This window comes from Dipodomys merriami, unplaced genomic scaffold (assembly GCF_024711535.1).
Source record: "Dipodomys merriami isolate MVZ:Mamm:240054 unplaced genomic scaffold, mDipMer1.0.p SCAF_1, whole genome shotgun sequence".
Classification (NCBI taxonomy): Eukaryota; Metazoa; Chordata; class Mammalia; order Rodentia; family Heteromyidae; genus Dipodomys; species Dipodomys merriami.
Genome location: NW_027202270.1, coordinates 135,384,564 through 135,398,489, shown reverse-complemented (window position 1 = coordinate 135,398,489; position 13,926 = coordinate 135,384,564). Strand labels below are relative to the sequence as shown.

Here is a 13,926-nt window from a genome sequence, read left to right as displayed (position 1 = left end):
AATATTGGGAGCAACTAGACAAATGATTCAAAATTATATTGTAAAAACAAACAAAAATAACTATGAAAATTGGTTAGAGTAAACAGTAGGAGTATAATAAAAGGCATCTAAACTTCCCACAAGTTTTTCCTTTCAAAGAACAAATAGCAAGAGTAAAATAAAAGGCACCTAAACTTCCCAGATGTTTTTCCTTTCAAAGAACAGTATACAGTGGAGCCTACAAGTAAAACTAGGTGATACTACATCTGAAACTGGAACATATTAGTGGTACAGAAATAGTCCTAAGTACATACAGGCATTTAATATCTGATTAAGGGATATTTCAAATATGAAGGGGAAAAGATAGGTTCTTCAGTAAAAGATGTTGGCGAACCAATATGGCCACTCAGGAAAAGTTAAATTTATATTTCATACTCCAGGATAAATTTCATTTGGATCAGAAATTGAAATATAGGGCTGGGAAGGTGGCTCAGTGGTAGAGTGCTTGCTTAGCATGCATGAGGTCCTGGGTTCAATTCCTCAGAACCACCTAAGCCAAAAAAAGCCAGACGTGGTGCTATGGCTCAAGTGGTACAGTGCTCGCCTTAAGGTGAAGAGCTGAGGGACAGTGCCCAGGCCCAGAGTTCAGGCCCCACGACTTGCAAAAAGAAAATAAAAGAAAAGAAATACACAAAATGAAAGCCTACAAGTATCACAATCAGTCATGGTAGAATGGCTTGTCAAAATAATGTTAATATAGAAAAGGACTTTCTAAATAAAGCCTTAAAATAAAGATTGAAAGTTTAACCATTAAAAAAACAACTGTGTGAGGAATAGAATACCATAAGCAATGGGAAACAAAGGAGGTATCTGTAACACTTCACAGGCTAGTTTACTTCCTATGTAAAGAATACTGCTGCAATTTGGATGTAGAATGCTCCCTTAATGCGTATGTATCAAGGGCTTGGTCCTCCATTTGACCCTCTAACAGGAGGGCTTCAGGACATTGAGGGACATGCCATTGAAGGGGATTATGGACCTCAGGGCTCTGTGTGTGTGTGTGTGTGTGTGTGTGTGTGTGTGTGTGTGTGTGTGTGTGTGTGTATGTGTGTTCATAAAAGGAGATGTTCGACTCTACTATTCCCTCCTCACCATGAAGTACTGCCTTATCACAGGCCCAAGGCACTGGTGTCAATCATCGTGGACTGAAACTTTATAAACTACAAGTCTGGTTACTATGGTACTAGGGTTTAAATTCATGCTTGTTAGGGACAGGGTTCTACCACTTGAGCCATGACTCCAACTCTTTTTTACTCTAGTTAATTTTCAAAAATCGGGGTCTCCCATTTTTTGCTCAGGCCATCCTAGATCATGATTCAACTACTTAAACCTCCCCTGTAGCTGGAGTGTCAAACATGCACTAACTTCTTCTTGGGCTAGCCCAGCAGCTCTGTCTTCTCAGACCCACCTCCTGATTAACTGGGATTAAAGTGTGAGCCACCATGCCTAACAACCTTTTCTCTTTATAACTTAATTGCCTCAGGTATTTGTTACAATGACAAAACACTAACATCAAAGCCTATAGATTAGTAAGGGAAATGATTTTTAAAATGTGAACCAAGAGTTAACCAAAAATTTTTCTAGTTTCTTTCATATATAAAAGTTGCCCAAACTACTCACACTAGTAACACAAATTAAAAACTCTCTTGAGCACGTGCATTCATGCATACACACAGACACACACATCTAATACATGTTCCTTAATTAGTTTGAATTAATCATACAAGACATTTGTTAGACAATTGAGATAGTATGAATATCAAGTAGGTATTAGATGTTAGGGATTTTTTAAATTAATTTGTTAGGTATAATTATGGTACTAGGTTTAAGTGTGAAATGTTCTTGTCTTTCAGATATGTACTAAAGTAATTAGAGGTAAAAACGTGATGCTTTTAGTTTAAAAATGCTTCAACCTCCCAAACAAAAAAGGAAATTCATTAGTAATTATTAAATTTGGGTGACTTTTCATTTTCCTTTGCCTCTGCTGTTTTTTTGTATGTTTGAAAAACTTTACATTAAATGTCAAAATTATGAAGCAGGGTGTGGTGAGGCATGCTTATAATCCCAGCTACTTGGAAGGTGGTGGTAGGAGGACTGCAGTCCAAAGCTAGCCTGGACAAAAGTGAGACATACTATCTTAAAAACAAACCAAAAACAAAGTCTTGGGGGTGGCTCAAGTGGTAGAGTCCTTGCCTAGCAAGCTTGAAGCCTTGAGTTCAATCACAATATTACAAAAAAAAAAAAAAATGGAAGTATGCTGAAGTACTGTGTTTCATTTATCAGATGGGAAAGATCAAAAGAAGCCTGATAAAATATGGTATTGGCAAGGATGTAGAGAACAAAGCCTATATGTTTCTGGAGAGGGTGTAACTGGGGCAACCTCTTTGAAAGGCAAGTTGGCAAGACCAATCAGAATTACAAATACACAAACTTTTGGACCCAGTAATTCCACTTCTAGGAATTTATCCTACAGATATTTGCTTATTTGCAAGACAATCTACACATAATTTTATTCTATCTATTAAAAATAGTTAAATAAAATAGTTTGTAAAGAACTTCAGTATATACTATATATACTATATAGAGGACCGGTTAAATTAAAATTATATGTCCATACAATGAAGTGCTATACAATTGACAAAAAGAATGAGGGGGCTTTTAGGTATTAATGTAAAGCAATTTGAAAGATATTTGGAGAGAAAAGCATAGCACAATGCAGTTATTAAAACAAACCTGGGAAAACCCAATACATATTATTTATTTGGGTAGATATGCATAAAATATTCATGGAAAGATACAAAAGAAATAGTTAACAGAAGTTGGGGGGAGAGCTGAGCAATCAGAAGACTGAAGTAAGAACAAAACTTTTTGCCCCAAAGAGCTTTTGAGTTTTATCTAATATGTATATGTGCATTTATAGTAAAAAGCTAAGGAAAAATGGCCAGGCCCTGAGTTCAAGCCCCAATTACCAGCACCAGAAAAAACCCAAAAAACAAAAACAAAAACTCCAACAACTAATAAAGAATAGAAATTGGGCACAGGTGGTTTATGCCTGTAATCCTAACTACTCAGAAGTCAGAGACCTGAAGATTGAAGTTGGAAGCCAGCTCAAACAGGAAAGTCTGTGAGATGCTGATCTCCAACAAACTTCCAAAAAGTTGAAAGTAGAGCTATGACTCAAGTGGTAGAGCACTAGCCTTGAGCAAAAAAGCTCAAAGATAGCACCCAAACTCTGAGTTCAAGACCCAGAACTGGTGCACGCGCACACACACACACACACACAATTGAGAATAATAACAAAAGTAGCAGATAATCATTTTATATATTAGTGTACTAATGAAGATATCAAGAACATTGTAAAGAACTAAAGGATATGATATGTTTAAGGGAAAAGAATCAGGTTACCAATGTACATGTATAAAAGATAAAATTGGGTTGTAAAGTGTAGGTGATATTTCTTTTTTTGCTTGCTTATTTATATGTTCTAAATTTCTGCTGTGAACATATATTAGTTTTAATAATAAGAAGCAACAGATTTGAAAAGAATAGGGCCTATAGTTCATAAACCCCGAGGAATCAATAAAAAGTCCAAAAGCTAGCCCTCTTGAGAAAGTTTCTATTTAACTAGCTTATAACCTGAAGTTTTGGGTAAAACTGGTTGATGAGAAAGACAAGGGGTAGGGAAGGACTGGAAGCATAGTTCATTGGTATCACATTAGCCTAGCAAGCCTGAGGCCCTAAGTTCAAACACCAATACTGTTCAAAAAAAAAAAAAAAAAGGTCTGTGTGCTAGAACCAACAACCAGTGCTCATTAAAACTCAGGTTTCCCATCTTACCTGACTCTGTTAAGGGAATAAACACATTTCACAGGGCATAGTAGGGTCATGAGACAATCTGTGTAAAGCATATGGGACACGAAGCAGCTGTGTAAAGGCCAGCTGTTGTTAGTATGTGTTTCCCACAGCCAGTGGTGGCTTGCAGAGAAAGCACCCTCACCGGAGACAGGAAGCTGTGTAGGTCCAGACAATCCCAGATGCAGCCTAGTCAAGTTTTCTGAAGAAATCTACGGATTTGCTAGAAATGATGCATTCCTTGCCTTCAAGCCAGGTCTCAAAGCTTCTTGGTGTTGCACAGATAAGCATTCATTAACACTGTCCCACGGGTGGCTTTTGAGGACTCTGAGAGCTGGAAGAACCACAAGTATCATCCAGTTCAAGCCCCTGGTGTTCAGGTGAGGAAACAGAGGCCCTGAGGTGCAGATAGGTGGCTCAGCCAGCCTCGATCGCTGACTATAACAGCAGGAAGGCAGAAGAATGCCACCACTTCCTCCCTAGCTGGGGCTACCCAGCTGGCTCCAGTGGTCATCTCTTTTCTGTGTTCTGCACAGCCTCCCCATACCTGCTCTCCCCATGGAAATCAGAGTGATCACAGAGTCCTGCAGCTAACCATGTCACTTCCCTGCTAACAGCAGTGCGTAGGTTTGGGCCTCCAGCCTTCCATGGCAGACCACCGTGCCTGTCCAGAATCCTTCCCTTTGAACTTCAACCTATTCCTCATTTGCAAAGAATTCTCTCAGCCACCTATTATGAGTTTCTTGCTATTTCCTCTGACAGGGTCCTGGAAGGTACCTTCCACTTACCCCTCCTCTCTCTACCCCTGGACCCATGCTCTGAGTCAAGCAAACCCCCATTCCTCTTTTGGATGGGGTATAAGCTATGGTTAATGTTATAGACTCGTACAACTTCCAGGACACCACCACAGCATTTCTTATGGTTTGCCATCATGCAACCATGTGTGTATACAAATATGCAGATGATTATTTGATCTGCTCTCTCACTGGACTGTAAGGTGAGAGTCCCTGGCTGATCCAGTTTCCAGTGTCCTAGGCCAAAGAGTTTGGAGGCAAACTGTTCCCAGGCACCCAGCTGCTAAGCACCTCCCTTTTATTCTCAGTGATATGGCAAAAAAAAAAAGGGAGGGGAATGAACAAAATGGAACAGATGCTCAGAAAACAACACCCTTGGCACCTTGTCAGTAGAGCAGCATGCAAGAGAACCTGAGGAGCTGGGGAGTGGGAGCAGGAACTAGTGCTCCTAGGAGGCCTGCTGTGAGCACTTGCCCTTGAGAATGAAGCAAAGGACCCACAGGAATGGCCCAAAGATGGAGGAGGCTATTAACATGGTTGCTCAGACTACACTGCACGGGGAGGAGGCAATCTTATTATTAACCCCGATGTATTAATATTTGATAAAGTATCTTCACAATGATAGATAGCAATTACCCCTAGAAGGAAGCAGCCGCTTCTGCAAAGAGGCTCAAAGAGGAAGAAGTGCTTTCACTGAGAGAGGAGAGGGGACAACCGGAGACGGTACGGTGGCCTGCATAGAGAAGCCCTGGCCTGGACCTCATGGCGCAGGAGTTGTGCTGGCTTCTCTTGCCGTTTTCCTGCACAGGTAAGGGGGACAGGTTGCGTGGCCTGTGGTGGGGTTGGGGACAATCTGTTGACCTTCGAGAGAAAATTGCTGATCCAATTTTATTTTTCCTTTGCCAATGTGTTAATATGATGGCTAATGATGGATCACACATATTTCCTTGAATAGTATCTTTTCCTAACATATAATCTCTAAATAAAATTCAACTTTATGTGTGAAATCTGAGAAGGAAAAAAATTCAAACTTCTCATCAATGACGCCATCTCTGTGTTCCCAGGTAGCTGGAGAGGTTCTCAGACGATGAAGAGCAACCACCTGCCTTGGAATCTACCAATTTAGCGAGCTGCCAAGAAGCAACAGACCCCCCCCCCCCAAGCAAATGGTAAAACCCTGCTCCTGGAGAAAATCGTTTACCCTCTGGACACAAAGCCCTTCCTAGGTCACTGGGCACAGCAGCATCCTGGGACAGGACCTTTGCTCCCCATGCCTCCCTCTCTATGGAGTCCCTGGACAGCCAAGAAAGGAGGACAGGGAGCAGCAGGGTCTGAGGGCCACCATTCTGAGGCTCTGGTGGAATGTCTGCTGGTCAACTGACTGTAACCTTGGGGCCTGGTCCAGTGGGTCAGGAAGGTGGTCAGGATTTTAAGTGGCAGCACCTACGTACCTCAGAGTACAGGGCTGCTGCCTGCAGTGCCCCTGCTGTAATGCCACATTCTTTGCCCTCATCTCACTCCCAGAAAGAAGGCTTCAAAGAAAGAATGCAGAAAGGAAGCTTGCCTCCAGTTTGAAACATCATTGGATCCCAACTTAAAGGCAAAATGGAACAGGCCGTACAACATCAAGCACTTGTTTTTGTTTTTAAAGGAGGGGCTCTGTTTAGTTTCTCTCTTAGCAACTGCTAGAACAGACAACAAAGAGGAGAAAGACTGAGACAGAACATGTCAGCCCTGTCTTCTTCACAGCCCCCCTCAGGAGGCTCTGGACTGTTCTCTGCACTGCAATCTTTGAGATGCTTCTGTACACTGAGGAGTCATAAATCACCCAGTGGGCAGCCTATGGGATGCTGGGATGCCAAGCTGTGTGTGTGTGAGTGTGTGCGCGTGTGCGTATGTGTGCACAAGGCAGGGGGAGCAGGAAGGAAGAAGACAGAGAGGGGAGGAGACTAACACACAGGGTTTCTCTTTGGAGAGAAGCTTTCTGCTGCATTCCTCGCTTCTTCCTCTCCCAGCAAAGTCACATCTGTCCTGATTGTCCCTCATTCCAGTCACTGGGGTATGGGAGGTAAGAAGGTGCAGGGTGGGTACACAGGCAGGCTGGGGCCTCTTGGGATAGAGTCAGTATAGAAGGCAGCTTCCTGGATTGTAATTCCCTGTAGCTAGTAATGCTGCATTTCTGATCCAGATGGCCACATCTTTACTAGTGGCTCATGTTACAAAGAGGAAGGAAAGGAAATGGAGTTCCACAGTGAGGTGGCTTTAGGAGACCCTGGGGATTTCCTACTAAAACATGAGGGCTAGGAGATTTTGGAGGGACAGGAATGAGGGCCATTCTGCTATTCCTTTTTTTTTTTTTCTAATTTCTTAAAGCAGGTTCCAAAAGAAAGCAGAGACAGTTATCATCAAAGCCTCTGTTCAGGAGGAACCTTAAGCTACCCGCTTCTTACCCTGGCAAGTGCTACCAGACAGAGACTTAGGGAGGCTTAGACCTTAGGGAGATAAAACCTGCTCAAGGATCCAGGAAAATATTCCTGCTGGGCCCCCAACCTCTCTTTAGCATTGTCAAGGTCAAATCCATCTTTATCTCTAAGTTCCTTTCCCTAGCAAGTCTGTCACCTTAGTCAGGTGGATTGTGCTCTTCAAATGGAAAGTCATTCATTCTAGAGAAAGGTCAGGTTTTTATATATGAGAGCAGAGCTACCATATGGCTTGTTTATTTAGGCCCAAGGAGGAAAAGCTGGGAATTGTAGGAAAGGCAAAGTAAGAGTAATTCCTTTAGGGCCGAGAAAATGTTATCTTATGAAGTAGAAAAGATAGAGTCTAGCTAAACTGATAGTCTTTGAACTACAGGTCATTGGGTAGAGAAGGATCTAGAGTGGCTGCCGGGCTAGGAGGCATGGTATGGTGATGAAGTCTGTCACCTTCTTGGTTTCTTAGGATGGTAGATTCACAGCTAATATCCTGGACTGGATGGCCTTAATGCCAAGAACACAGCTGCAAAGTATGGTACATCATTCTCATGGGGATAAGGCCTCAGGGAAAGGAGAAGGAGACAAGAGCTCTAAGCAAAAGCCTTAGCCTAATTTCCCTGGTACCTGACTTTTTCTTCTAAACGAGGCCTTTCTAGACAAGCCAAACAAAAAGTTAGCAAAACTCCATCTCAATCAACAAGCCAGGCCAACAAGCTGGCATAGTGGTTTGTACCTGTAATCTCAGCAACAAGGGAGACAGAGGTAAAGGGATTGCAGTCCAGGTCAGTCTGAACTCAAGACCTGAAAGAAATTTCCAGCCCAATCTCCTCAACCTTGTACATATTCCTACAAAACAGACTGTCGTCAGCAAATAAGAAGCAAATAAAGAGGTAGCAGGGTGCCAGTGGCTCACGCCTGCCTGTAATCCTAGCTACCTAGGAGACTGAGATCTGAGGATCAAGGTTTGAAGCTAGCAGGATGGTTTGTGAGACTCACAGCTCCTTTTCACCACTGAAAGGCCTGAAGAGAGGCGCTGTGGCTTAAGTGGTAGAGTGCTGGCCTTAGCAAAAATAGTCAGGGACATTGCCTAGGCCTGGAGTTCAAGGTTAGGAATCTCTCTGTCTCTCTCTCTGTCTCTCTCTCACTCTCACCCCCCCCCCCACACACACAGAAAAGAGAAAAATAAAAACAAAAAAAAGAGAGAGAAAAAGAAGCAGAGGGACGAATGCTTTCTGGGCCTCTTGTGAGTGGAGAGAAGTGAAGGAGCATGCTGACTCAAATGCTGACATGACGGGATCAAAGGTAGCTTCCTCTTCCTAGGGCCCCACTGGACAGGCTGGCTCCTGCTTATATATTGCTAAGGTGGCCTGAGACACAATACTGAAAAAATAATGCCAGGAAGTTAAACCTAGGGAGAGATGTCTCTTTCTCTGCATTGTCCACCCAGCAGAATGGGTCCATCTGGGTGGACCTTTGCAAAGTTTAGCTTCTAGTGAAAGTTACTCTGAGCAACCTCCCAGGAGGAAAAAGACTGTACACTGCTTATGTTGTTGATAAGAGCATTGAAAGGACCCAAAACTTCCATGTTTACTTGTAAACCAAACACTCTCAAGTATTTGAGTGCGGGTTCTCTCTCCTTGGTGAGGAACAGGTGCAAGCAGGCAGAGCCTGGATTAGGAAAGGCTCTGTTTGGGGCTGGGAATGTGGCTTAGTGGTAGAGTGCTTGCCTAGCATGCACAAAGCCTTGGGTTTGATTCCTCAGCACCACATAAACAGAAAAAACTGGAAGTGGTACTGTGGCTCAAGTGGTACAATGCTAGTCTTGAGCAAAAAGAGCTCAGGGACAGTGCTCAGGCCCTGAGTTCAGCCCCAGGACTGGCAACAAACAAACAAAAAACCCCACAAAGACTCTGGTCCATTGATCCATTAGAACTGACCATGAAGCTTCTGACATGATGCCCTCCTGTGCTTACCTCTTTAATCCCTCACCACCAGTTTCCATGAAACTTATCTGACCTGGCCACCATACCCAGAGGTCACCTGGAGAAGTTCTAGCCCTTCTGCCTGACTCAATCACACACCCCCTTCAATCCCTAGCTCAACAGTTGATTCCCCCATGAACTATTCTGATTCTTTGTGTATCTCCTTTGCTTTTCATTGCTAATTTATGTGTCTGCCCCACAGTTCTTCTCTAATTCTCCTCATGCTAATTAACTGTGGGTAGAGTTCATTTTTTCCCCTAATAGATTATAAACTCCTTAGAGACAGATGTTATACTAAATTCATCTCTGTGACTCCCCACTCCCCTCTCCTTTCATGTCTGGTTGGAGAGTAGGGGTTGGGGGGTGGCTTTAAACCTGGCAGGAATACAATAAATATTTGTTTAAGTGGAGTTTACCTTAGTGTCCTAAAAAACTAAAGCATCTGCGAAATAAATCAAAGAATATACACACAGGACAGGCTCCCTCCTTGTTTCATCCTTGGACAAATATTATGCAACATGGTACCATCACTTCCCCTGTGCCGCCAGGGCCACCTGGCCCAATCTAGTCTAGCACTGAGATGTACAGAAGATAAAACATGGCTGACAAAGTAAGGGTTTTACTTTAGTTTGATTAAAGAGGTTAGAATTACAAAGGCAAAAGCAAGGGGCTGCTAATATATTTCAAGGAAAGCAAAGGAAGAATTTCATGAAATCTGGGAAGGAGAGGAGGAAATGAAGGAAGGAGAAAGGGAATTTCTATAGAACACAAAGGGTGATGTTTGAGACCAGAGCAGATGTCCTGTCATGACAATGGGGATGAATGCTGCATTGCTTTATGAAGTGGGAAGCCCAAATACTCCGGAGGTAGTAAGTCACTGAAGTCCCAAAACGTCCAGGCCCCTGTTCATGCCTTAAGGTCAACCAGGGAGCACAGTATCTGGGAATGGAGTGGAAGACAGAACAGAGGAAGAGAATCACCATCAACTTCATACAGGGCCTTAAGAGATACCAGGAGACTCATTCCAGAAAGAACTTATGAAGAGATTTTGCTTTTCTTACAGATGGGAGCAATCAGTGATGGTGTTCGAGTCCAATCTGAGATGCTGACGTACAATAATATGAAGGAACCTCTCCCTCACCCCCCATGTAGTTCAAACTTTCTTGATTGGCCAAGGACTTAGCATCAGAATATAATTCCCCTGAATCAAGTTCCAGGGAGATAATAGTCACAGGATCAGTGTATGTGGGGTGGGGGTGGGGGGGGCCGAGGTGGGAATCTGGAAATCAGATCTCAGTCAGCAGGGGGAGGAAAAGCCATTTCTGCTAGAGATATAAGATACTCTCTTCCTTTTTTCTTTCCCTCTCCATGTGTGTGTGCACGTGCGCATGCACACACATGCACACACACACACACACACACACACACACACACACACACACACACCAAGAGATCTATTATGAATCTACTTAGTACAAATCTAATTCTAGTTTAAGGATGAGAGGTTCCATCCAGAAAATCCTTCCTGAGACAATGTGAGGAGGCTTCTATTTGTTCTCAATTTCTTCTTTTCTATTGGTACCATAGAAAAGACGATAGTAATTCTTGTCTCTAAGCCCAGGCAGGAAATCAAAGTGCATAAAAGGCTCTGGCACCTGTGCCTGTCTGCCTGGCCCTTTAGATACTCCTTTGCCCAGACTTTCTTATACTTCTGACTTTGGCCACAGGTTCCTTTGAACAGAGGCAGAAGGTAGAATCCACCTGGTACCAACTCTAACACCTCCTGCCTCACAGGGTCTCTTTGAAGGAAGTAGAGGATACCTCAAGGCAAGGCTGCTAGAGCCAGGCTCCTGGGGATGGAGGTGGTGGAAAGCCTTTATAAGCTGTGCAGACATGTCTCCATTGCTGCGGGGGCTCACCCAACACACACACACACACACACACACACACACACACACACACACACACACACACACGTCACCACAGTTATGAGGGGCATAGACCTGGGGATTGTGAGCCCACTCTTCTAACCCCCAACAGCCCCAAGCAGTACCTGCCAAGGCCTTGATCCGGGACCTCTCAAAGAGCCTGGCTGAGCTGTTGTCATTATCCAGCTCGTCGTCTGGGGCATCCCAGCGGGCATTGATCCGGCTGTATGGTGGCTGGTTGCCCACGTTTTCAAACTCTGTGGCCGATGTCATGTCAGCAGGCTCTTCTCAGCAGCTACGCCGGCCTCAGTCTTCATGGAAGAGCCCCTAGGGGACAGCAAGACAGTCAGAGGGTTAGCCGTCTACCCCTCGCACTTTTCTCGGGGAAAACTTACTCGGAGCGTCCAGCAGGAGCGGATCTTAACGGAAGTAGCCCATAGTGTCGTCTGCGGGGACATGCTTCCTACCCAGGGTCTCTGGGCTGTGTGTTATAAAATATTGCAGCAGCAGCCACAGTAACGGCAGCCGTGGCGCCGATGGAGATGGAGAGCTGCATGCCGCAAGGGTCAGGATGGCCAGCAGGTGGAGACATCAGTCGCAGTGAGCCTGCTTTCTCAACACCCAGTGCTGCCACCCTGGGAGCAGCAGCCGCAAGAAAGGCAGCAATCCTGAGAGCCAGAGGCTGGTGGGGGAACCAGCCAGGAGCCAGGACGAGCAGCCCCCGCCCTGTGGACCGAGGCCAGGAGCCAGCCTGGGGGGGGGGGGGAGACAGGGACAGGAAAAGGGAGAACCTGGAAGTCGGCTGAGTGTGACTCCAACAGGAATGACCAGGGAGAGAGGACTGTGAGCAGCAAGCTGCCACTAATGCCACTGATCCTGGGCAGCTGCCCATGCTGGAGGGGAGGGGGACATCCCTCGTCACTGAGGAGAGACTTCACAGCCAATATTTAGAAAGCCGAGCTCTTATTTGTGCCTTCTGTGAAGTGCAGGCAGGTGCTAGGACAAGGTCTCCTACTGAATCCCAGCCAGACCAAGCAGCCCAGAGAAGGCTACTGTACCATTATGGCTGTCAGTAGGAGGCACTATGGTAGAGGCTGAAGGCATCTCACTGACAAAGGAGCCATGTGTCCGGTCTCTATGCAATGAGCATGGGTATCTTCCCACTACTCACTTTCCCACTATTCATTCATTCATTCATTCACTCATTCACAATTATCTCAAATGTATACTAAGCCTCAGTGAAGTGACAGGTGCTGTGTGGACAATTGGTAAGTAGTAAGACAAGTTGGAATGGGTTCTTATGGAGCTTATAGTCTGGAGAAGCAACAGACCATTAAATGAGCAATTATGGTAAGGATATTCTATGTACCACAACTGGGATAGGATGGAGTACGGCACTAGGTACTAGGGGCTGGGGAGTGGGAAGGGAAGTTCGAGGTGGTTGCTAAATGCTTTCCAAGGAAGCCTGGAGGTCCCCATAAATGGAAAGGGCCAAGAACCCAAACAAAGAGAAAGATAAGTGTTGCATGTTCTCTCTCATATGTGGAATCTACACATTAAAAAAATAAACGAGCGACACAAGTGTTTGTGGGGGTGGGTACCAGTGTGAGCGGGGAGGATGAATATGATGAAGTATTTCACACACATGTATGAAAGTAGAATAATTGTTGTAAGAAGGGACAAGAAATAGGAATAGAGAGGATAAATTGATCAATGTAAATATCACAGTGAAACCCCTTTGTACAACTAACATATATGCTAAGGAAAATAAAGGAATCCAAAGAGAGCATAAAGAGCAGTGTGTTCTTTCTGAAGGTGAGGAAGAACCCAGCAGAATTGGGGAAGCTGAAGAATAATTGAAGAGTCTAGGAGGGCCCAAGGAGACAAGTGTAACAGGAGGCTGGAGGGGCCTAGTTGCCCCTGCATGCCCTGAGCCTTGAGGAAACGACTAAGCTCTCCTTCCTGTACCAATCACGCAGGCATCTCCCTAGAACCTTATGGGACCCTGTGACCAAGTCTGTGACAGACAACAGGGGTTCAGAACATTCACATTCAAGACAGCACAAAGGGGCTGAGGGCTGCAGACAAGGTGACAGGTAAATGACAAGTGTCAACAACTAGTGAATCACACATGTCATATTATCTCTCTCACACATACCAGTGTGTACTCACATGCTCACATCTAACATACAGACACACTTCCAGGCAGGCACACACACTCAGAAGTACAAGTAAAACTGCAGTGCTGCCACCCTGGTTTTCCAGACTCTATCACTTCACACTTTTCACACTTTGATGGATGAATCAATTGTACCACATCCCCTAGAAGTAAGGCAGGAGCCAGAATGATCCATCCTAAGTGCACATGGGAGAAAACCTAAGCGGAACACAGGATAAGGCCTCCCCAAGGTCATCTAGGAAATCACTGCTGTGGCTCACACCAAAGGCCAAAATGTAGCCCACTTTATCAGTCTGGACCAGATGGGCTTTAGGAAAAGAAACATGGTCCATGGGGACAGAGGGTCTTCCCTAGCTTCCAGGTATGGGCAAAGGGTATTCACCACTTAGGGTTAGGGAAACTACAAAGGACAGAAACTAATCACCACCTTGAACAGCATGTTGTACCATGCTAGGTCTGTGCCCAAGATCACCCTTGTCCTCCTCCAGAAATAGACATGCTCCCTCCAAGGCCGAGATTTCCCACTCCACTTGCAGGGAGAAGATAGCTGGGAAGGAGTTTCCTGTCTCCTTCCCTTCCCCAGCCTCCCTTAAGAGGAGGTCTGAGCCAAAGAGGGAGTTAGGCTGACCACCTCCTGTAAGACCATGAACCTGTCCAGCAGCCCCTGAGAAAGGCTGA

At 44.8% G+C, this 13,926-nt stretch overlaps 1 protein-coding gene across 1 annotated transcript in view; it reads right to left on the bottom strand.

Moving 5' to 3' along the window:
* Positions 1–11,355, bottom strand: part of Sptb (spectrin beta, erythrocytic) — a 72,423-nt gene extending 61,068 nt beyond the window's left edge. Inside the window, exon 1 of the mRNA XM_070031863.1 lies at positions 11,195–11,355. Within this exon, the coding sequence (XP_069887964.1) occupies positions 11,195–11,342 (148 nt within the window). The 5' untranslated portion in view covers positions 11,343–11,355. The remainder of the gene's footprint in view (positions 1–11,194) is intronic.
* Between the last annotated feature and the right edge of the window lie 2,571 nt (positions 11,356–13,926).